The sequence below is a fragment of the Bombina bombina genome, chromosome 3 (genome assembly GCF_027579735.1).
Source record: "Bombina bombina isolate aBomBom1 chromosome 3, aBomBom1.pri, whole genome shotgun sequence".
NCBI lineage: Eukaryota > Metazoa > Chordata > Amphibia > Anura > Bombinatoridae > Bombina > Bombina bombina.
In genome coordinates, this window is record NC_069501.1 from 684,031,339 (window position 1) to 684,056,055 (window position 24,717).

Consider the following 24,717-nt stretch of genomic DNA (forward strand, 5'->3'; position numbering starts at 1 on the left):
GAATATCAAGAGAATTGTATTCTCTATCTGAATCATGAAAGAGAAAATTTGGGTTTAATGTACCTTTAAGTAGAAGGTCATTCCTCAGAGGTAACCTCCAAGTTGGAAGAGATGACATCTTCACTAGATCCGCAAACCAGACCCTGCGAGGCCAGACAGGAGCTATTAGAATCACAGATGCTTTCTCCTGTTTGATACGAGCAATGACTCATGGATGGAAAGCAAACGGAGGAAACCGAAGTTCCAAGGAACCGCCAGAGCATCTATTAGAACGGCTACTTTGGAAGTTTGGTGTTTTGACGCAACGCTATCAGATCCAACTCCAACTCCGGAACCCCCCACCTGAGGGTTATCATTGAGAAGATCTCCAGATCAAGAGCCCACTCCCCGGGATGAAAGGTCTGCCTGCTCAGAAAATCCGCTTCCCAGATGGCAGACAATCGTGAGATTCTGCCCACTGAAGAATGCAGGTCACCTTCATTGCTAAGGAACTCAAAGTTCCTCCCTGGTGGTTGATGTAAGTCACCAAGATGATGTTGTCCGATTGAAATCTGATAAATCAGACCAAGGCTAGTTGAGGCCAAGCTGTCAAGGCATTGAAAATTGCTCTCAACTCCAATATGTTTATGGGAAGAGAGGACTCCTTGAGTTCAAAGGCCCTGAGCTTTTAGGGAACCCCAAACTGCCCCCACAGCCTAACAGGCTGGCGTCCGTGGTCACAATCACCCAAGAAGGTCTAGGGAAGCATGTACCCAAAGGGGGGGGGGGCATAACTGCAGAGGTCTCAGATGGAACGGAGCAAAGGGAATGATGTCCATGGAAGCAAACATCAGACCAATCACCTCCATGCATTGAGCCACTGATGGACGGATAGAAGACCGAAATGAAAGGCAAAAAGCAAGAAGTTTGGATTTACCGACATCCATCAGAAAAAGTTTCATGGATAGAAAATCTAGAATTGTTCCCAAGAAACACACCCTTGTGTCTGGAACTAGGGAACTCTTTTCCAGATTCACTTTCCACCCGTGGGAACGTAGAATAGACAACATCTCTGTATGAGATCTTGCTAGTTGAAAAGATGACGCCTGAACCAAGATGTCATCCAAGTAAGGCGCTACCGCTATTCCTTGAGATCTGACGACTGCCAAAAGGGCCCCTAGAACCTTTGTGAATATTCTGGAAGCCGTAGCAAGGCCGAAAGGAAGGGCAAAAAAACTGGAAAGGCTTGTCCAGAAACGCAAAGCTTAGAAACTGGAAATGTTCCCTGTGAATGGAAACATGAAAATATGCATCCTTCAGATCTATGGTCGTCATGAACTGACCCTCTTGGACCAAGGGAAAAATGGAACGAATAGTTTCCATTTTGAAGGACAGAACCCTGAGGAATTTGTTGACACTTTAGGTCTAGGAAGGGACGGAAAGTTGCCTCCTTTTTGGGGACCACAAAAAGAATTGAATAGAATCCTTGACCCTGTTCCTCTAAGGGAACTGGAACAATCACTCCCAGGGAAGATAGGTCCTTAACGCAGTATAAGAAAGCCTCTTGCTTTACCTGGTTTGCAGATAACCTTGACAGGATAAATCTGCCCCTGGGGGGGGCAAGACTTGAATCCTATTCTGTAACCCTGGGATACTATGGCCAAGGCCCAAGGATTTGGGACATCGCTTATCCAAGCCTGCCGAAAAAAAGGAAGGCCTGCCCCCACTTGATCAGGGGCAGTCCCTTCATGCCGATTTAGAGGAAGGCGACTTTGGTTTGCTTCCCTTTATTCTAAGGCTGACTAGACCTCCGTGAGGTCCTGGATTGCTCTGGCTTGGAAGAGGAGCGGGAAGACTTCTTTCCTTTGAAGTTAGGAAAGGAACGAAAAATTGTGTCAACCCTTAGATCTATTCTTCTTGTCCTGAGGTAGGAAAGATCTCTTTCCTCCCATAATTTTGGAAAGGATCTCTGCAAGGCCAGGACCAAATAAAGTCTTGCCCTTATAAAGGTAAAGACAGGAGTTAGGACTTGGAAGATACATCTGCAGACCATGATTTTAATCACAGAGCCCTGCTATCTAGAACAGCAAGGCTAGAAATCTTGGCTCCCAGTCTAACCACTTGCATGTTGGCATCACAGATAAAAGTATTGGCCAGCTTAAGAGCCTTGATCCTATCCTGGATCTCTTCTAAAGTAGTCTCTTCTGAAATCAGGTCAGACAAGTCATCACACCAATAAGATGCTGCCCCCGCAACCGTGGCAATGCTTGCAACTGGTTGCCACTGTAATCCCTGATGAATGTACATCTTTTTTAAATAAGCCTCTAGCTTCTTATCCATGAAATCCTTGAAAGAACTATCCTCAATAGGAATAGTAGTTCTCTTGGCTAGAGTAGATAGCACTCCCTCTACCTTGGGCACTGTGCGCCACGAGTCATGTAGAGAGAGTCAGCAACAGGAAACTTTAAAAACAGGTTTAAAAGTAACTGGAGGTGTTCTAGCTTAAATCTAAAATGAACCTCCTCTGAATCTTTAGAATTTTCCAATATAGAGTCAGTCTCGAGATCTCGCCCTCAGAAGCTATGGAGGTTTCCTCTTCAGACAATGTAGATAGGCTGACTAACACAAGAGTCAGAACCGCTACAAAACAGAAATATTTTTAGATTTCTTCTTACACTTACCAGTAACAGGAAAAGCTGATAAGGCTGCAGAAACTGCAGAAGTTATTTGCGCAGCAAAATCCCCAGCTAAAAAAAATAAATAAAAAATCACCTGCCGGAGGTTGTTGAGAGGAACCGCAGGACACTGCATGAGAAACTGTAAAAGATTGGTACGTTTGAGGGGAAAGGTGAGGCATAGCTTGGACAACATTATCCTGAGAGACAAAAGGATCTGAGGGAGAAATATCATCTTTAAATAATAAAGTCTTATTTAAACAAGAGGAGCAAAGCTGCACAGATGGAACTACCTGAGCCTCCAAGCAAAACAAACATTTGTCAACTCACAAGATTAAAACTTTCATTGGTGTCCTTAACAAAACACAAAATTGAAGTTTGCAAGAAAAGTAAAACAAACTAGAACTCTTAGGATCCCAGACAAAGGCTCTACTTTTAGCTATAGAACTTAAAATTGGAAAACCAAAAATAAAAATAAAAACTAGCACCATAAACCTCAGGCTCTGCTGAGGGGCATGCTATACTGCTCCTTGGACCAGCAGAGAAAGTCTCACTAAGGAATCTTGAACTCTTTTCTAGCTGCAGATGAAACAGGAGACCGTAATATCTACCGCTGCAAAACGCCAGTCTGACACAGAAGCCGGATAGAGGAAGAGTGGAGAGCGGTCATGTGACCACCAACTGAAAATGGCGCAAAATAACTCCTTTTGTTTCACACAGATATAGCAGAAACAATCATATCAGTAAAGACCAAATCTTTCTAAAAAATTCTCCTATTAAAGTTCAAAAACCGCTGAACTATAACACCTCTCATAACTGTACAGGAGGAATCTATAGTTGTCCCAATTATAACAGATCCCAGGCAAACGTATAACACAACGTTATATCCTAAGTCCATTCTTTGTCAGCCTCATAAAATCTCTGCAGTGCCTCCAAGATCTGCCCTTTTTTAAATGAATAGGTCCTTATATAGACAAATTTCCCCTGAAGTAAGATCCTCAGAAATCCTTGTTTTATTAACACTTTAGAGTGCTGGTACCTTCTAACCTAGAAGGGAAAGCACTTACCTGTGAAAGTGGCTGTCAGGCAGAGAATAGCTTCTTAGGTGTGACCGATTTCTCCACTTCGGACATTGACCTGTAGAAAAAGAAAAAACAGAGTAACCAACTCTGGTTTTCTATAAAGGGGTAGCATTGTTATTAGTAATAAAGCAAGGACCACCTCGCCGCCTTCTAACTGCTAAAAGCCACCCTTACTCTTACTAAAGAGATTGACATGGACACAGAATAGCCCCAATCCTTGCTTGCAGGGAAAAGTACCCATTAAAGGATTAAATCTTCTCAGACACTCATCTTTGCCATCCTCTCGATCATAGAGGCAAATAATGACTGGGGGTTATGGGTAAGGGAAGTGACACTTAAAGGACCAGTCAACACTGTACATTTGCATAATCAACAAATGCATGATAAGACAATACAATAGCACTTAGTCTGAACTTCAAATGTGACATCCATCAGCCAATCACAAATGCATATACGTATATGCTGTTAATTCTTGCCCATGCTCAGTAGGAGTTGGTGACTCAAAGTGTAAATCTAAAAAGACTATGCACATTTGGTTAATGGAAGTAAATTGGAAAGTTGTTTAAAATTGCATGCTGTATCTGAATCGTGAAGTTTAATTTTGACTTGAGTGTCCCGTTAACAGCTCTGCTGTGGTGCTCTTTACCTCCTCCTGCTGTCCAGGAGTCAAATATCCCACTAGTAATTTGAATGAATAGTGGACTCTCCATGCCAAGGAAAAGAAAGAGGCATATTTGTGTAGACACCAATCAGCTATCCCCCAGTAATGCATTGCTCCTCCTGAGCATACCTAGGTATAAAGCAAATTAAAAAAAAAAAAAAAAGTACAAACTGGAGACAAATACTGTGTTATTTAATTTCATCCCGTTTCTGCAGCTCTTTTCAAATACGTTTGGTTTTAATAGCTTAAAAGTGCCATATACTCTTTACTTGTTATGTATATTTTCAACTGCTCTATCTACCCTGGCTAGTGAGACATTGGGTTAGATTATATTTGTAATCTACTCTTGTACATATATTTCACCCCATACGACCACGTGCCTGATATCTTAGCTAGATATTAAGCAGGCTGACGAATATATACCAGTTCTCCTTGCCACGTTATAGAAAAGGGCTTTCAGTTATTAGGATGTTATATATATATATATATATATATATATATATATCTTTGCTTTTGATGTTTTGCCTAGGGGCTAGATTCTATCTGCAAATTGCCCATCTACATAGCTCAGACCCCAAAGATCCACGGGCCCACAAATCTGCTAAGATTATACCAGGCTTTTGCTCAATTTGATTTTTCCCTGTATTTCCCTCATAAGCCTACTTGTTATCTTAGAAATTTTACTCCCCTATATGACAGCAGAGTTAATCACAGCGTGGTTATGCGTAAGTAATTTAGTACATGGGAAATTAATACGTATTATTGCAATCCTAGGCAAGGGTCACAACATACTATAGCTTAACACAGATAAGTTTAGCCTTATTTATTCGGACTACTAGAAATCTAAATATGAACCTCTCTGCCATTATCTGCTAGGTAACTCCTCAACTATTAATCCTTTTGGCTTTTAAACTTCAATTGCATGCACTTTATGTCCCACTATATATGCATCACTGAGTATATCTGCAACTCCCAAAAGAGGATTATATTCTGGTCTTCAGAGTCTATGCATTTACAAATCAATCTCGTGTGGAGACCACCCCCCACTGAAGCTTTTAGAAGGAGTCCACATGCCTGACATCCACCTTTTGGAGGCTATCTTGTTAGAATATAAGTAGTTTATTTGTTAACGGTGGCACATCCTTCTATTTGGTCAGAACATATTACAGACTGTACATATAGATGTGTAGATGCTTAGATCTAACTCCATACCACACCGTCCTATATCTTGATACCATTTATTATAATTTAACAATCCCTCTGACTGGTATAGCGACAGTCCGTACTATTTTCCAATTATGTTATTTACATCCATTACCCCTATTTGACCCCTCTCCTCCCTTTCCCGCTGGCATTTCTTTCCAGCGGGTCATATCCCTTCTCTTTTTCCCGCATTGCCTATAGCTGGCATATCCCCAGGAGAGGGGTTCATATAGTAGCCCCCCGCTTCCCATACATATTCAACTATCCCCCCCCTGATCCTCTTCTTAGGAAAATCTCTACCTCTACATTTCCTAGTTCGAATTCACTCATGACGTATATAGAGGCTTAAAACGACCCGGGCCAGCTTAAGAGGCGACATCCATATGAACCCCCACATAATATATGCCCAAGATGCATGGTATCGCCTGTTGGTCAATGTATGTATATATATATATATATATATATATATGTATATATATATATATATATATATATATATATATATGTATATATATGTATATATATGTATATATATGTATATATATGTATATATATGTATATATATGTATATATATGTATATATATGTATATATGTATATATATGTATATATATGTATATATATGTATATATATGTATATATGTATATGTATGTATGTATGTATGTATGTATGTATGTATGTATGTATGTATGTATGTATGTATGTATGTATGTATGTATGTATGTATGTATGTATGTATGTATGTATGTATGTATGTATGTATGTATATATATATATATATATATATATATATATATATATATATATATATATATATATAAATAACTATTTCTCCGATACTAAACTAGAGCCCCTTCAACTATTAAGATTAATAGCCCATTAGTCTATTTTTTTACCATACTAGCTGGCTCCGCCCTCCATTTCCCCCCCATTACGAGCGGCTCTTGTCCGCTGCACCCCCCGATATACTCAGGCCTTGGAGAGGTCAGATAAAAGTCTATTCCCTATCTCCTATTATTCTTGGTTTATACAGTATCTCTTTCTCGAGATAGGGAACATTAGCTATATAATATAAAAACTGAGGTTTCATTAACATATGTTCCAGTCACCTATGTTCCATATATATAGTTTTACATTTTCTTCTCATGATGAACTGCTCCACTAGCACATCAATGATCTAGTCCACATTTATTGCTTGCATGTGAAACGTATAAACGCTATTACTACTTTGGGTCCGTGCCTGGACATATTGTTTACTTTACTGTTATTACCTATTACCTCAATAAAAAGAATTTTTCAAAATTTGTACTGGGGGCTGCCACCTTAGAGCTCTGTGACAGAAGCAGTGCACACTCACAGATCAGATTGCCTATTTTTTTTACAGCTGTATAATGTGCTTCAGGTTAGTGTACATGATGAAAAGCAGGAGTTTTTTTGCCTAGGCTAAATTTTTCTATATTATTGCTAGGTGATTTTTAAATATATTTTGTGTATCTGTAAAACAGTGCAAAAACGTAAAGCTCACATGATGTATCATTCACACTAACCTGAAGCACGTTGTACAGCTGTAAAAGAAAGTGGACAATATCACTGAACTATGAGTGTGCACTGCTTTTGTTGCAGGCTGTGAGAATACCTGAGGTACCAAGATGGTGGCGTACAAAGAGGCGGTGCTTCAGTATCTGTCACCTTTAAGCTAAACAGGAGAATAGATTTGTAAAGAGCTGCAGAAACAGGATGATATGCAACATAGTGAGTAGTTAACTATTTTATAGTTGTGCACAGCAGTTCAACGTCCCTTTAAATAGAAGCAAACTGGAAAGTTGTTTAAAATAAAATGTTCTGTCAATCAAGAAAAAAAAAAAAAAAAAAAAATCATATAATGCTTACCAGATCATTTTCTTTCCTTCTGTATGGGTAGAGTCCACAGCTGCATTACTTACTTGTAGAAATACTGAACCTGGCCACCAGGAAAAGGCAAAGACACCCCAGCCAAAGGCTTAAATACCTTCTCCACTTCCTCATAACCCCATTCATTCTGCAGAGGGAACAAGTAACAGTAGGAGAATTATCAGGGTGAAAAAGGTGCCAGAACAAAAAATTTAAATTTAGGGTCTCCCATCGGAGAACACGGGCGCAAGCTGTAGACTCTTCCCATACAGAAGGAAATTATCTGGTATTTATGTTTTCCTTCTTAATATGGGAAGAGTCCACAGCTGCATTCCTTACTTGTGGGAAACATACCCAGGCTCTAGAGTACACGGAATGCTAACTGGAGTGAAAAGAGAGGCGGACCCTAATCTGAGGGCACCACAGCCTGCAAAACCTCTCTCCCAAAGGCTGCTTCAGCAGAAGCAAACACATCAAACTTGTAAAATGTGGAAAAAGTATGCAAGGAGGACCAGGTATCTGATCCATAGAGGCCTCATTTTTTAAGGCCCAAGGCAAAACCACTGCTCTCTTAGAATGAGCCGTAATCCTCAGAGGCGGCTTATGTCCCGCTGGCTCTATGCTAAATGGATGACGACACTCAACCAAAAAGATAAGGAAGTCGAAGGGGCCCTTTGACCCCTACACTTCCCGGAAAGGAGAACAAACAGAGAAAGAAGTTTGTATAAATTCCTTCGTGGCCTGAAGATAGAACTTCAAGGCCCAAACCACATCCAGAACTAAGTTGTTTACGACATAAGAAAGGTGCCATAATCTCTTGATTGATGTTGAAAATTGACACAACTTCAGGAAGAAAACTTAACATGGTTCCGATGAACAGCCTTATCAGCATGGAAAGCCAAATAAGGAGGGACGCATTGCAAGGCAGCAGATACTCTGCACGCAGAAGCAATAGCCAGTAGAAAAGGAAGCTTCCAAGAAAACAAGTTAATGCCTACTTCATATGCATAGGCTCCAACGGCACCCGTTGCAAAACTTTAAGAACAAGATTTAAACTCCAAGGAGGAGCATTAGATCTAAACACAGGCCTGATCCTAGCAGAGCCTTAACAAATGACTGCACACCTGGAAGCTCATCTTCGCAAACACTTGGGATGGAGAGACCATTCCCCCGGATGAAAGGATTGTCTGCTTAGGAAATCTGCTTCCCAGTTGTCTACATCCGGAATGTGTATCGCTGACGGCGAACAAATGTGGGTCTCCGCCCACTCCAGAATCCAAGATACTTCCCTCATAGCTAGGGAGCTTCTCGTTCCCCCCTGATGGAGGATTTAAGCCACCAAGATAATATTGTCTGATTGGTATCTGATAAACTGGGACAAACCCAGCAGAGGCCAAGCCTTCGGAGCATTGTATATTGCCCGAAGAGCCAAATGAGATCGGGAGGGATCTTTCCTCCTGAGTCCACAGGCCCTGTGCCTTCCTGGCACCCCAAACAACTCCCCATCCTAACAGACTCGCAACCCTAGTCACAATCACCCAGGGTGGTCTTAAGACGGACGTCCCTCAGGTCAAGTGAACCAGACAAAAACAGAGCAATTCTCTCGATCGCTTGTCCAGAGAAATCTGTTGAGACAGAGCCGAATGATCGCCGTACCACTGCTTCAGCATGCACAGTTGCAACAGTCTGAGGTGAAACCTGGCAAAGGAAATGATGTCCATGCTGGACACCATGAGACCAAACGCCTCCATACACGAGCCACAGATGCCCTTAAAGAGGTCTGGAGGGCAAGACATGTTGAAGCTAGCTTGCAATGCCTCTGGTCTGTTAGAAATAATCTCATTCTATTATAGTACCCGTGAATTCTACCCTGGTACTTGATACAAGAGAACTCTCTATATTTATCTTCCATCCATGGGATTGAAGACAGGAGAAATTCCGAATGGTCCACTCTTCAAAAAAATTTCTTAGAGCCGTAGCTCAACTAAAAGGAAGTGCAATAAACTGGTAAAAAAAACAGAATTTATGCTTACCTGATAAATTACTTTCTCCAACGGTGTGTCCGGTCCACGGCGTCATCCTTACTTGTGGGAATATCTCTTCCCCAACAGGAAATGGCAAAGAGTCCCAACAAAGCTGGCCATATAGTCCCTCCTAGGCTCCGCCCACCCCAGTCATTCGGCCGACAGGAGGAAAAATATAGGAGAAACCATATGGTACCGTGGTGACTGTAGTTAGAGAAAATAATTCATCAGACCCGATTAAAAAACCAGGGCGGGCTGTGGACCGGACACACCGTTGGAGAAAGTAATTAATCAGGTAAGCATAAATTCTGTTTTCTCCAACATTGGTGTGTCCGGTCCACTGCGTCATCCTTACTTGTGGGAACCAATACCAAAGCTTTAGGACACGGATGAAGGGAGGGAGCAAATCAGGTTACCTAAACGGAAGGCACCACGGCTTGCAAAACCTCTCTCCCAAAAATTGCCTCCGAAGAAGCAAAAGTATCAAATTTGTAACATTTGGCAAAAGTGTGCAGTGAAGACCAAGTCGCTGCCTTACATATCTGGTCAACAGAAGCCTCGTTCTTGAAGGCCCATGTGGAAGCCACAGCCCTAGTGGAGTGAGCTGTGATTCTTTCAGGAGGCTGCCGTCCGGCAGTCTCATAAGCCAATCGGATGATGCTTTTAAGCCAAAAGGAAAGAGGTAGAAGTCGCTTTTTGACCTCTCCTTTAACCAGAATAGACAACAAACAAAGAAGATGTTTGTCTGAAATCTTTTGTAGCCTCTAAATAGAATTTTAGAGCACGGACTACGTCCAAATTGTGTAACAAACGTTCCTTCTTTGAAACTGGATTCGGACATAAAGAAGGTACAACTATCTCCTGGTTAATAGTCTTGTTAGAAACAACCTTTGGAAGAAAACCAGGCTTAGTACGCAAAACCACCTTATCTGCATGGAACACCAGATAGGGCGGAGAACACTGCAGAGCAGATAACTCTGCAACTCTTCTAGCAGAAGAAATAGCAACCAAAAACAAAACTTTCCAAGATAGTAACTTAATATCTATGGAATGTAAAGGTTCAAACGGAACCCCTTGAAGAACTGAAAGAACTAGATTTAGACTCCAGGGAGGAGTCAAAGGTCTGTAAACAGGCTTGATCCTAACCAGAGCCTGAACAAATGCTTGAACATCTGGCACAGCTGCCAGTCTTTTGTGTAGTAAGACGGATAAAGCAGAGATCTGTCCCTTTAGAGAACTTGCAGATAATCCTTTCTCCAAACCTTCTTGTAGAAAGGAGAGAATCCTAGGAATCTTTATCTTATTCCATGGGAATCCTTTGGATTCGCACCAACAGATATATATTTTCCATATTTTATGGTAAATCTTTCTAGTTACCGGTTTTCTGGCCTGAACCAGAGTATCTATCACAGAATCTGAAAACCCACGCTTTGATAGAATCAAGCGTTCAATCTCCAAGCCGTCAGCTGGAGGGAGACCAGATTTGGATGTTCGAATGGACCCTGAACAAGAAGGTCCTGTCTCAAAGGTAGCTTCCATGGTGGAACCGATGACATATTCACCAGGTCTGCATACCAAGTCCTGCGTGGCCACGCAGGAGCTATCAAGATCACCGAGGCCCTCTCCTGTTTGATCCTGGCTACCAGCCTGGGAATGAGAGGAAACAGTGGAAATACATAAGCTAGGTTGAAGGTCCAAGGTGCTACTAGTGCATCTACTAGAGTCGCCTTGGGATCCCTGGATCTGGACCAATAGCAAGGAACCTTGAAGTTCTGACGAGACGCCATCAGATCCATGTCTGGAATGCCCCATAATTGAGTTAGTTGGGCAAAGATCTCCGGGTGGAGTTCCCACTCCCCCGGATGGAATGTCTGACGACTCAGATAATCCGCTTCCCAGTTTTCCACACCTGGGATGTGGATCGCAGATAGGTGGCAGGAGTGATCCTCCGCCCATTGAATTATTTTGGTCACTTCTTTCATCGCCAGGGAACTCCTTGTTCCCCCCTGATGATTGATATACGCAACGGTCGTCATGTTGTCTGATTGGAATCTTATGAATCTGGCCTTTGCTAGTTGAGGCCAAGCCCTGAGAGCATTGAAGATCGCTCTTAGTTCCAGAATGTTTATCGGGAGAAGAGACTCTTCCCGAGACCATAGTCCCTGAGCTTTCAGGGATTCCCAGACCGCGTCCCAGCCCACTAGACTGGCGTCGGTCGTGACAATGACCCACTCTGGTCTGCGGAAACTCATTCCCTGGGATAGATGGTCCAGGGTCAGCCACCAACGGAGTGAATCTCTGGTCTTCTGATCTACTTGAATCATTGGAGACAAGTCTGTATAGTTCCCATTCCACTGTTTGAGCATGCACAGTTGTAATGGTCTTAGATGAATTCGTGCAAAAGGAACTATGTCCATTGCTGCAACCATCAACCCTACTACTTACATGCACTGCGCTATGGAAGGACGTGGAACAGAATGAAGAACTTGACAAGTGCTTAGAAGTTTTGACTTTCTGACCTCTGTCAGAAAATTCCTCATTTCTAAGGAATCTATTATTGTTCCCAAGAAGGGAACTCTTGTTGACGGAGACAGAGAACTTTTTTCTATGTTCACCTTCCATCCGTGTGATCTGAGAAAGGCCAGAACGATGTCTGTATGAGCCTTTGCTTTTGACAGGGACGACGCTTGTATTAGAATGTCGTCCAAGTAAGGTACTACTGCAATGCCCCTCGGTCTTAGAACCGCTAGAAGGGACCCTAGTACCTTTGTGAAAATCCTTGGAGCAGTGGCTAACCCGAATGGGAGGGCCACAAACTGGTAATGTTTGTCCAGAAAGGCGAACCTTAGGAACTGATGATGTTCTTTGTGGATAGGAATATGTAGGTACGCGTCCTTTAGATCCACGGTAGTCATAAATTGACCTTCCTGGATAGTGGGTAGAATCGTTCGAATGGTTTCCATCTTGAACGATGGTACCCTGAGAAATTTGTTTAGGATCTTCAAATCCAAAATTGTTCTGAAAGTTCCCTCTTTTTTGGGAACTACGAACAGATTTGAATAAAATCCCATTCCTTGTTCTTTAATTGGAACTGGGTGTATCACTCCCATCTTTAACAGGTCTGCTACACAATGTAAGAACGCCTTTCTCTTTAATTGGTTTAAGGATAAGTGAGACATGTGGAACCTTCCCCTTGGGGGTAGTTCCCTGAATTCCAGAAGATAACCCTGAGAAACTATTTCTAGTGCCCAGGGATCCTGAACATCCCTTGCCCAAGCCTGAGCAAAGAGAGAGAGTCTGCCCCCTACTAGATCCGGTCCCGGATCGGGGGCTACTCCTTCATGCTGTTTTGTTAGCAGCAGCAGGCTTCTTGGCCTACTTACCCTTGTTCCAGCCTTGCATCGGTTTCCAGGCTGGTTTGGGTTGTGAGGCATTACCCTCTTGCTTAGAGGATGCAGAATTAGAGGCCGGTCCGTTCCTGAAATTGCGAAAGGAACGAAAATTAGACTTATTCTTGGCCTTGAAAGGCCTATCTTGTGGAAGGGCGTGGCCCTTTCCCCCAGTGATGTCTGAGATAATCTCTTTCAATTCTGGTCCAAATAGAGTTTTACCTTTGAAAGGGATGTTAAGCAATTTTGTCTTGGATGACACATCCGCTGACCAAGACTTTAGCCAAAGCGCTCTGCGTGCCACGATTGCAAACCCTGAATTTTTCGCCGCTAATCTAGCTAATTGCAAAGCGGCATCTAAAATAAAAGTTAGCCAACTTAAGTGCGTGAACTCTGTCCATAACCTCCTCATATGGAGTCTCTCTACTGAACGACTTTTCTAGTTCCTCGAACCAGAACCACGCTGCTGTAGTGACAGGAACAATGCACGAAATGGGTTGTAGAAGGTAACCTTGCTGTACAAAAATCTTTTTAAGCAAACGTTCCAATTTTTTATCCATAGGATCTTTGAAAGCACAACTATCCTCGATAGGAATAGTAGTGCGCTTGTTTAGAGTAGAAACTGCCCCCTCGACCTTAGGGACTGTCTGCCATAAGTCCTTTCTGGGGTCGACCATAGGAAATAATTTCTTAAATATAGGGGGGGGGGGGGAACAAAAAAGGTATGCCGGGCTTTTCCCACTCCTTATTCACTATGTCCGCCACCCGCTTGGGTATAGGAAAAGCGTTGGGGTGCACCGGAACCTCTAGGAACTTGTCCATCTTGCATAATTTCTCTGGAATGACCAAGTTGTCACAATCATCCAGAGTAGATAACACCTCCTTAAGCAGTGCGCGGAGATGTTCTAATTTAAATGTCACAACATCAGGTTCCGCTTGTTGAGAAATTTTTCCTGAATCTGAAATTTCCCCATCTGACAAAACCTCCCTCATGGCCACTTCAGATTGGTGTGAGGGTATGACAGAACAATTATCATCAGCGCCCTCCTGCTCTTCAGTGTTTAAAACAGAGCAATCGCGTTTTCTCTGATATGTAGGCATTTTGGATAAAATATTTGCTATGGAGTTATCCATTACAGCCGTCAATTGTTGCATGGTAATAAGCATTGGCGCGCTAGATGTACTAGGGGCCTCCTGCGTGGGCAAAACTGGTGTAGACACAGTAGGAGATGATGTAGTATCATGTTTACTCCCCTCATCTGAGGAATCATCTTGGGCAATTTCATTATCTGTGGCAGTACTGTCCTTACTTTGTTTGGACGCTATGGTACAATTATCACATAAATTTAAATGGGGAGACACATTGGCTTTCATACATATAGAACAGCTTATCCGAAGGCACAGACATGTTAAACAGGCTTAAACTTGTCAATAAAGCACAAAAAAACGTTTTAAAACAAAACCGTTACTGTCTCTTTAAATTTTAAACAGAAAACACTTTATTACTGAATATGTGAAAAAGTATTTAGGAATTGTTCAAAAATTACCAAAATTTCACCAGTGTCTTAAAGCATTAAGAGTATTGCACACCAATTTTCAGAGCTTTAACCCTTAAAATAACGGAACCGGAGCCATTTACAAATTTAACCCCTATACAGTCCCAGCTATAGCCTTTGCTGTGACCTAACCAAGCCCAGAGGGGAATACGATACCAAGTGACGCCTTCTACAAACTTTTCCAGCTACTTTCAGATCCTCACACATGCATCTGCATGTCTTGCTCTCAAAAACAACTGCGCAGTAATGGCGCGAAAATGAGGCTCAGCCTACAACTGGGAAGGCCCTCCCTGACTGGAAAAGGTGTCTAACAAAGTGCCTGCCGTTAAAAAACGTTCCCCAAGTTTATAAATGTGAATTATCAGCATAAACATGTATAAAATGCCCAAATAAAGCAATCGATTTAGCCCATAAAAGTGTCTACCATTTATAGCCCATATTAAGCCCTTTATTCGGTTTGCTTGACTAAGAAAATGGCTTACCGGTCCCCATGAGGGGAAATGACAGCCTTCCAGCATTACATGGTCTTGTTAGAAATATGGCTAGTCATACCTTAAGCAGTAAAGTCTGCTAACTGTTTCCCCCAACTTAAGTTACTTCATCTCAACAGTCCTATGTGGAAACAGCAATCGATTTTAGTCACTGTCTGCTAAAATCTTCCTCTCACAAACAGAAATCTTCATCCTTTTCTGTTTCAGAGTAAATAGTACATACCAGCACTATTTTAAAATAACAAACACTTGATAGAAGAATAAAAAAACAATTTATGCTTACCTGATAAATTCCTTTCTCCTGTAGTGTGGTCAGTCCACGGGTCATCATTACTTCTGGGATATTAACTCCTCCCCAACAGGAAATGCAAGAGGATCACCCAGCAGAGCTGCTATATAGCTCCTCCCCTCTACGTCACACCCAGTCATTCGACCGAGAACCAACGAGAAAGGAGAAGCTAAAGGGTGCAGTGATGACTGGAGTATAATTTAAAAATTTAGACCTGCCATAAAAAACAGGGCGGGCCGTGGACTGACCACACTACAAGAGAAAGGAATTTATCAGGTAAGCATAAATTATGTTTTCTCCTGTTAAGTGTGGTCAGTCCACGGGTCATCATTACTTCTGGGATACCAATACCAAAGCTAAAGTACACGGATGACGGGAGGGACAGGCAGGATCTTATACGGAAGGAACCACTGCCTGAAGAACCTTTCTCCCAAAAACAGCCTCCGAAGAAGCAAAAGTGTCAAATTTGTAAAATTTGGAAAAAGTATGAAGAGAAGACCAAGTTGCAGCCTTGCAAATCTGTTCAACAGAGGCCTCATTCTTAAAGGCCCAAGTGGAAGCCACAGCTCTAGTAGAATGAGCTGTAATTCTTCCAGGAGGCTGCTGTCCAGCAGTCTCATAAGCTAAACGTATTATGCTACGAAGCCAAAAAGAGAGAGAGGTAGCAGAAGCTTTTTGACCTCTCCTCTGACCAGAATAAACGACAAACAGAGAAGACGTTTGTCGAAAATCTTTAGTTGCCTGTAAATAAAATTTCAGAGCACGGACTACATCCAGATTGTGTAGAAGACGTTCCTTCTTTGAAGGATTAGGACACAAGGATGGAACAACAATCTCTTGATTGATATTCCTGTTAGTGACCACCTTAGGTAAGAACCCAGGTTTAGTACGCAGAACTACCATGTCTGAATGAAAAATCAGATAAGGAGAATCACAATGTAAGGCAGATAACTCAGAGACTCTCCGAGCCGATGAAATAGCCATTAAAAACAGAACTTTCCAAGATAACAGCTTGATATCAATGGAATGAAGAGGTTCAAACGGAACACCCTGTAAAACGTTAAGAACTAAATTTAAGCTCCATGGTGGAGCAACAGTTTTAAACACAGGCTTAATCCTGGCCAAAGCCTGGCAAAAAACCTGAACGTCTGGAACTTCTGACAGACGCTTGTGTAAAAGAATGGACAGAGCTGAGATCTGTCCCTTTAAGGAACTAGCAGATAAACCCTTTTCTAAACCTTCTTGTAGAAAGGATAATATCCTAGGAATCCTAACTTTACTCCATGAGTAACTCTTGGATTCGCACCAATGTAAGTATTTACGCCATATTTTATGGTAAATCTTTCTGGTAACAGGCTTCCTAGCCTGTATTAAGGTATCAATAACTGACTCCGAAAAACCATGCTTTGATAAAATCAAGCGTTCAATTTCCAAGCAGTCAGCTTCAGAGAAATTAGATTTTGGTGTTTGAAAGGACCCTGAATTAGAAGGTCCTGTCTCAGAGGCAGAGACCAAGGTGGACAAGACGACATGTCCACTAGATCTGCATACCAGGTCCTGCGTGGCCACGCAGGCGCTATAAGAATCACTGATGCTCTCTCCTGTTTGATTCTGGCAATCAATCGAGGAAGCATCGGGAAGGGTGGAAACACATAAGCCATCCCGAAGGTCCAAGGTGCTGTCAAAGCATCTATCAGGACCGCTCCCGGATCCCTGGATCTGGACCCGTAACAAGGAAGCTTGGCGTTCTGTCGAGACGCCATGAGATCTCTCTCTGGTTTGCCCCAACGTCAAAGTATTTGGGCAAAGACCTCCGGATGAAGTTCCCACTCCCCCGGATGAAAAGTCTGACGACTTAGGAAATCCGCCTCCCAGTTCTCCACTCCCGGGATGTGGATTGCTGACAGGTGGCAAGAGTGAAACTCTGCCCAGCGAATTATCTTTGATACTTCCATCATTGCTAGGGAGCTTCTTGTCCCTCCTTGATGGTTGATGTAAGCTACAGTCGTGATGTTGTCCGACTGAAACCTGATGAACCCCCGAGTTGTTAACTGGGGCCAAGCCAGAAGAGCATTGAGAACTGCTCTCAATTCCAGAATGTTTATAGGCAGGAGACTCTCCTCCTGAGTCCATGATCCCTGAGCCTTCAGAGAATTCCAGACAGCGCCCCAACCTAGTAGGCTGGCGTCTGTTGTTACAATTGTCCAATCCGGCCTGCTGAATGGCATCCCCCTGGACAGATGTGGCCGAGAAAGCCACCATAGAAGAGAATTTCTGGTCTCTTGATCCAGATTCAGAGTAGGGGACAAATCTGAGTAATCCCCATTCCATTGACTTAGCATGCACAATTGCAGCGGTCTGAGATGTAGGCGTGCAAAGGGTACTATGTCCATTGCCGCTACCATTAAGCCGATCACCTCCATGCATTGAGCTACTGACGGGTGTTGAATGGAATGAAGGACACGGCATGCATTTTGAAGCTTTGTTAACCTGTCTTCTGTCAGGTAAATCTTCATTTCTACAGAATCTATAAGAGTCCCCAAGAAGGGAACTCTTGTGAGTGGAAAGAGAGAACTCTTCTTTTCGTTCACCTTCCATCCATGCGACCTTAGAAATGCCAGTACTAACTCTGTATGAGACTTGGCAGTTTGAAAGCTTGAAGCTTGTATCAGAATGTCGTCTAGGTACGGAGCTACCGAAATTCCTCACGGTCTTAGTACCGCCAGAAGAGCACCCAGAACCTTTGTGAAGATTCTTGGAGCCGTAGCCAATCCGAATGGGAGAGCTACAAACTGGTAATGCCTGTCTAGGAAGGCAAACCTTAGATACCGGTAATGATCTTTGTGAATCGGTATGTGAAGGTAAGCATTCTTTAAATCCACTGTGGTCATGTACTGACCCTTTTGGATCATGGGTAGGATTGTCCGAATAGTTTCCATTTTGAACGATGGAACTCTTAGGAATTTGTTTAGGATCTTTAAATCCAAGATTGGTCTGAAGGTTCCCTCTTTCTTGGGAACCACAAACAGATTTGAGTAAAACCCCTGTCCGTGTTCCGACCGCGGAACCGGATAGATCACTCCCATTAGAAAAAGATCTTGTACACAGCGTAGAAACGCCTCTTTCTTTATTTGTTTTGTTGACAACCTTGACAGATGAAATCTCCCTTTTGGGGGAGAGGATTTGAAGTCCAGAAGATATCCCTGAGATATGATCTCTAACGCCCAGGGATCCTGGACATCTCTTGCCCAAGCCTGGGCGAAGAGAGAAAGTCTGCCCCCCACTAGATCCATTCCCGGATCGGGGGCCCTCACTTCATGCTGTCTTAGGGGCAGCAGCAGGTTTTCTGGCCTGCTTGCCCTTGTTCCAGGACTGGTTGGGTCTCCAGCCTTGTCTGTAGCGAGCAGCAGCTCCTTCCTGTTTTGGTGCAGAGGAAGTTGATGCTGCTCCTGCCTTGAAATTACGAAAGGAACGAAAATTAGACTGTCTAGCCTTAGGTTTGGCTCTGTCTTGAGGTAGAGCATGGCCCTTACCTCCAGTAATGTCAGCGATAATTTCTTTCAAACCGGGCCCGAATAAGGTCTGCCCTTTGAAAGGTATGTTAAGTAATTTAGATTTAGAAGTAACGTCAGCTGACCAGGATTTTAGCCACAGTGCTCTGCGTGCCTGAATGGCGAATCCGGAATTTTTAGCCGTAAGTTTAGTTAAATGTACTACGGCATCTGAAACAAATGAATTAGCTAGCTTAAGAGTTTTAAGCTTGTTTGAAATCTCATCTATAGACATTGAGTCAAGAGTCTCTTCCAGAGACTCGGACCAAAAAGCGGCCGCGGCCGTGACAGACGCAATACATGCAAGGGGTTGCAATATAAAACCTTGTTGCACAAACATTTTCTTAAGGTAACCCTCTAATTTTTTATCCATTGGATCTGAAAAGGCACAGCTATCCTCCACTGGGATAGTGGTACGCTTAGCCAGAGTAGAAACCGCTCCCTCCACCTTAGGGACCGTCTGCCATAAGTCCCATGTGGTGGCGTCTATTGGGAACATTTTTCTAAATACAGGAGGGGGGGAAAAGGGGACACCGGGCCTATCCCACTCCTTAGTTATTATCTCTGGAAGCCTCTTAGGTATAGGAAATACGTCAGTACTCGCCGGTACCGCATAGTATCTATCCAGCCTACATAATTTCTCTGGGATTGCAACGGTGTTACAATCATTCAGAGCCGCTAATACCTCCCCTAGCAGTACACGGAGGTTTTCCAGCTTAAACTTAAAGTTAGAAATGTCTGAATCCACTCTATTGGGATCAGAACCGTCACCTGCAGATTGAAGCTCTCCGTCCTCATGTTCTGCATACTGTGACGCAGTATCTGACATGGCCCTAATATTATCAGCGCACTCTGTTCTCATCCCAGAGTGATCACGCTTACCTCTAAGTTCTGGTAATTTAGACAAAACTTCAGTCATAACATTAGCCATGTCCTGTAATGTGATTTGTAATGGCCGCCCTGAAGTACTCGGCGTTACAATATCACGCACCACCCGAGCGGGAGATGCAGGTACTGACACGTGAGGCAAGTTAGTCGGCATAACTTTCCCCTCGTTGTTTGGTGAATGATGTTCAATTTGTACAGATTGACTTTTATTTAAAGTAGCATCAATGCAATTAGTACATAAATTTCTATTGGGCTCCACTTTGGCTTTAGCACATATAGCACAGAGATATTCCTCTGAGTCAGACATGTTTAACACACTAGCAATAAACTAGCAGACTTGGAAATACTTTTCAACTCAATTTACAAGTAATATGAAAAAACGTACTGTGCCTTTAAGAAGCACAGAAAAGTTATGACAGTTGAATAATAATGAACCGGAGAAATTATAAATTCAAATTCTTTCCGGTAAAAACACAATTTAGCAAAGGATTGCTCCCATAGTAATGAATAACAAACCCTTACATAGCAGAAAAAAAGTACATAATAAAAACGTTTTTTATCACAGTCAAAGCACAATCTCACAGGTCTGCTGTGAGTGATTACCTCCCTCAAAATAACTTTTGAAGACCCTTGAGCTCTGTAGAGACGAACCGGATCATGCAGGGAAGAAAACAGACTTGTGACTGAATTTCTGATGCGTAGCAAAAGCGCCAAAATAGGCCCCTCCCCCTCACACACATCAGTGAGGGAGATCAGTAAACTGTCTTAAATTAAATAAAACTACCGCCAAGTGGAAAAAACAGTGCCCAAAACAATTTTTCACCCAGTACCTCAGATAATTAAACGATTTAACATGCCAGCAAAACGTTTAACATCAATAAATGAAGTGTCATTAGAAAGCCTGTTGCTAGTCGTTCCCACTACAAGTTAAGCTAAAAAATGTTATGCATACAGTATTATCCCAGTGAAGTACCATTCCCCAGAATACTGAAATGTAAATATACATACATGACAGCCTGATACCAGTTGCTACTACTGCATTTAAGGCTGAACTTACATTATATCGGTATTGGCAGTATTTTCTCAGTCAATTCCATTCCTCAGAAAATAATATGCTGCTACATACCTCATTGCAGGTGAACCTGCCCGCTGTCCCCTGATCTGAAGTTTACCTCACTCCTCAGATGGCCGAGAACAGCAAAATGATCTTAACTACGCCGGCTAAAATCATACAACAACTCAGGTAGATTCTTCTTCAAATTCTACCTGAGAAGGAACAACACACTCCGGTGCTGTTTTAAAATAACAAACTTTTGATTGAAGATATAAAAACTAAGTATAATCACCACAGTCCTCTCACACATCCTATCTATTAGTTGGGTGCAAGAGAATGACTGGGTGTGACGTAGAGGGGAGGAGCTATATAGCAGCTCTGCTGGGTGATCCTCTTGCATTTCCTGTTGGGGAGGAGTTAATATCCCAGAAGTAATGATGACCCGTGGACTGACCACACTTAACAGGAGAAACTACATTTAAAGACCAAAAAACTCTTAACCATCTCCGTGGAGATGTTGCCTGTGCAACGGCAAAGAGAATGACTGGGGTGGGCGGAGCCTAGGAGGGACTATATGGCCAGCTTTGCTGGGACTCTTTGCCATTTCCTGTTGGGGAAGAGATATTCCCACAAGTAAGGATGACGCCGTGGACCGGACACACCAATGTTGGAGAAAAAGAATCCAATCCTGTCCCATTCAGTCTTAATGTTTGCCATCTAACAGGAGCATGGAAGGATAAGGTACCACCCTGTTCCTCAAACCTTTGATTCCTAAATTGGATTATCAGGCAATTTGGCCTCTGGAACCTCTTAATTCGCCAAAAACTTCCTTTAGAAGCGCAAATTCCTAAAACTAAAGTCTGGTTCCTCCGCAGCCGGTGGTTTAGAGGCAGCAGACTCCGACCCAGAATGTTCATACTCTGAAGTCTCAGAAAGAACTTCATCTTCGGATAACCCTATCAGTTAAATACAATACATTATCTGATGTACTCTGGGAATGTGTGCAATATGTAACCTTTCGTTTGTGCTTAGCAGGGCGAGGTAAAGCATTAAAGGCCGCAGACACTGCCGTCTGAACTGCAGATTGAGGATCAGCAATGCTACGGGAAACTGCATGTGTAGAGGGATAAGAATTAGGGTACGCACATCACTGGACGACAACTCCTCAGAGGTGGACAGCTCAGTGGTATCAAACATGCTTGATATTATCACATTATCAAGGCATAAGGAACATAATTGAGAGGGCAGATCTAAGGCCTCCTCAAAATATAAACAGGAATTACTCTTTAGGAATAGAGGGAGAACCATCTCTAGTAACAGAATTCATCGCTTGTGCAATAACCAGAGAACTATAGAAATAATTTTCTTTTTTTTTTAAACACAAAAAAAAAAAAACCACACAAACAGCACCTTATACCCCAATGGCTGAGGCACTCACCACCTCCTATGACCCAGACAGTACAAATATTTATGACACCTCTCTGATAGACACCCAGTCAGGAAAGAGGGAATGAATCACATGGTGCACAATGCAGGACCGTCCCTGCTAAGAGAAATAGTGCGCCAAGCTTGTAAGCTGCACAGCTCTCAAAGTGAAACCTGTATATTCCATGACAGCCTATGAGCTCATAACATCTCACACATAAAAGCAGCATAAAATCAAACATATAAGATTATTCCCCACTGTTCAATAATCCCCCTCAGGAGATATTAACTATACAGATAAAAGGATTCATACTGTGACCCTTTCTTCTTGCGTTATCATACATGTATAAAAAAAAATGAAACGATCTTACCAGAATCTATGCCGTGGAACAGTAACACGGTCCTTCAAGTTTGACAGATAGTAGCGTTGCTTCTGACATGGACTTGAGTGAAGAAAGCAGGCAGAGAAACTCGTCGTCAACGCCGATTGCTTATGGAGCTTTTAATATGAGTCAGGATGGTTTTTGCATCTCTGGACTCTAACTTTGATCCGTGCTCTCACTGAGAGGCTGACAGGACTACTTAAAACTCCAGTCCTATCTCGAAGAGTACTACCCTCCATAAGAGGCTACTCAGAAATCTTCTAACACTTCTCTGCCAACCTCCTGTGTCGAAAAGGCAAAGAATGACTGGGGTTATGAGGAAGTGGGTGAGGTATTTAAGCCTTTGGCTGGGGTGTGTCTTTGCCTCCTCCTGGTGGCCAGGTTTAGTATCTCAACAAGTAAGGAATGCAGCTGTGGACTCTTCCCATATGAAGGAAATTGGATTTCATGTCCCTTTATTAGGCAACTGTGAAATTTCGGAATTTGTCTGCAAAATGAATACCGAATATGTATTTGCACAAGTTGCTGTGTGGTGCACTTTACTGCCAAAAATAGCCGCATGCTGCTGCCATATTCCACCCATGCCTACTTTATATGTTAGTAAAATTACTTTAAAAACTAGACTTATAAAGCAAGGGGTTAATGAATCTCTGAACTTTAGCTACATTTTTTTTATAGGTAAAAGAGAACCAAATATTGGAAATTGTGTACACTTGTTCCAAGCATTAACTTAGTGCACTTATTCATTTCTCTAATCTTACAATATCTGCAAATAGTTGTATATACCTGTAAACCAATCTGCAGAAAACAGAGGCAATACATAATAGAGTTAGAGACTATGTATTTTTCAAAGATTGTAATCAGAGCTCACTCATTTTGCTCTGTATAAGGGGAGCTTATTCTGCTCTGTATATGGGCAGGTGGCATGGTTTCTAATTGGTTGTATTATAATCCAAGGGGGGTAGATCCAATACTAAGGGTGGCCGACAGCACTGTGTAAACAACAAGTACCCAAGCAGGTGATCAAAGGTTCCATTGGGAAAAGGGGAAAAAATGCGAGGCAATATGTAACTATTGCATAAAACAAACATACTTCTGACTGCATGTATAAACATTTTAAGGTTTACTGGTCCCATCTCTGAAATATGTAAATGTAGAGTCAGACTGCATGCACTCTAAGCATAAGTACATGCACAAGATTTGAAGCCTGACAATTTACTATCCACAATCTAAAGCTGATATGCATAGAATATAATTAAATTTACTAAGGCCCTAGGCCGATCTCAATAATAAAATCATAAAAGACCATTTTTTAGTATCCTACTATAACACAAATATCAACCTGAGAGAAAATACTTACCATTAGCAAAGCGACACTGTTTTAGTACCTCTCCAAAACCTTCACAGAGCTTTAGGTCACTCTGATTCTGAGCACATTCTATAAATTGTTTAAGCTCATACTGGCAGGGTGTGTACTGGGACTGCTGCTGCTGATACATAGGCTGTGCGGGTTCCTAAAGGAGAAACAATAAGTTACCAAAAAATAAAAAGCATTTTATACAAAAGACATTAATAGCACAAGCTTTTTTAGATATATTTACTATCACTCCATTAAAAAAATAAAATAAAAAAAAAAAGTTATTTCTGTTTAATTTACCTATCAAAGGTATTGGTATATACAGTGCCACCATTTCCCCGCCAAATTCAATAAAAAATAGGAAAGTCAAAATCAAACTTGCATGATTCAGATATAGAATGTAATTTTAAGAACCTTGCATTCACGTCTATTTTTGAATGTGCTTCATTCTCTTCATTTCCCTTGTTGAAAAAGAATATGCACATATCCTACACTAGCTGCTGATTGGTGCCTACACACATTTGTCTCTTGTGATTGGATAACTAGAGGTTTTCCGCTAGCTGCCAGTAGTGCAGTGCTGTTCATTCAGCAAAGGATAACAAGATAATTAAGCAAATTTGCTAATAGCAGTAAATAGGAAAGATGTTTAAAATTGCATGCTCTGTCCAAATCATAAGAAAATTTGGGGGTTTCCTGTCCCTTTAAAATTTTCACAAACTTTGGGTTTCTCATTGAAATTATTTAACATACTGCTTGTGCAATCATGGCACAAATGAATTTAAAAACTTCTGAGATCCCCTTTGTTCGGAAATATGCATGG

The 24,717-nt window shown here is 42.1% G+C and overlaps 1 protein-coding gene across 1 annotated transcript in view; it reads right to left on the bottom strand.

The window, feature by feature from the left end:
* The window catches only part of CHCHD2 (coiled-coil-helix-coiled-coil-helix domain containing 2), a 48,994-nt gene that overhangs the window by 7,372 nt on the left and 16,905 nt on the right, over positions 1-24,717 (bottom strand). Inside the window, exon 3 of the mRNA XM_053707450.1 lies at positions 23,901-24,054. Coding sequence (XP_053563425.1) covers positions 23,901-24,054 — 154 coding nt within the window. The remainder of the gene's footprint in view (positions 1-23,900; positions 24,055-24,717) is intronic.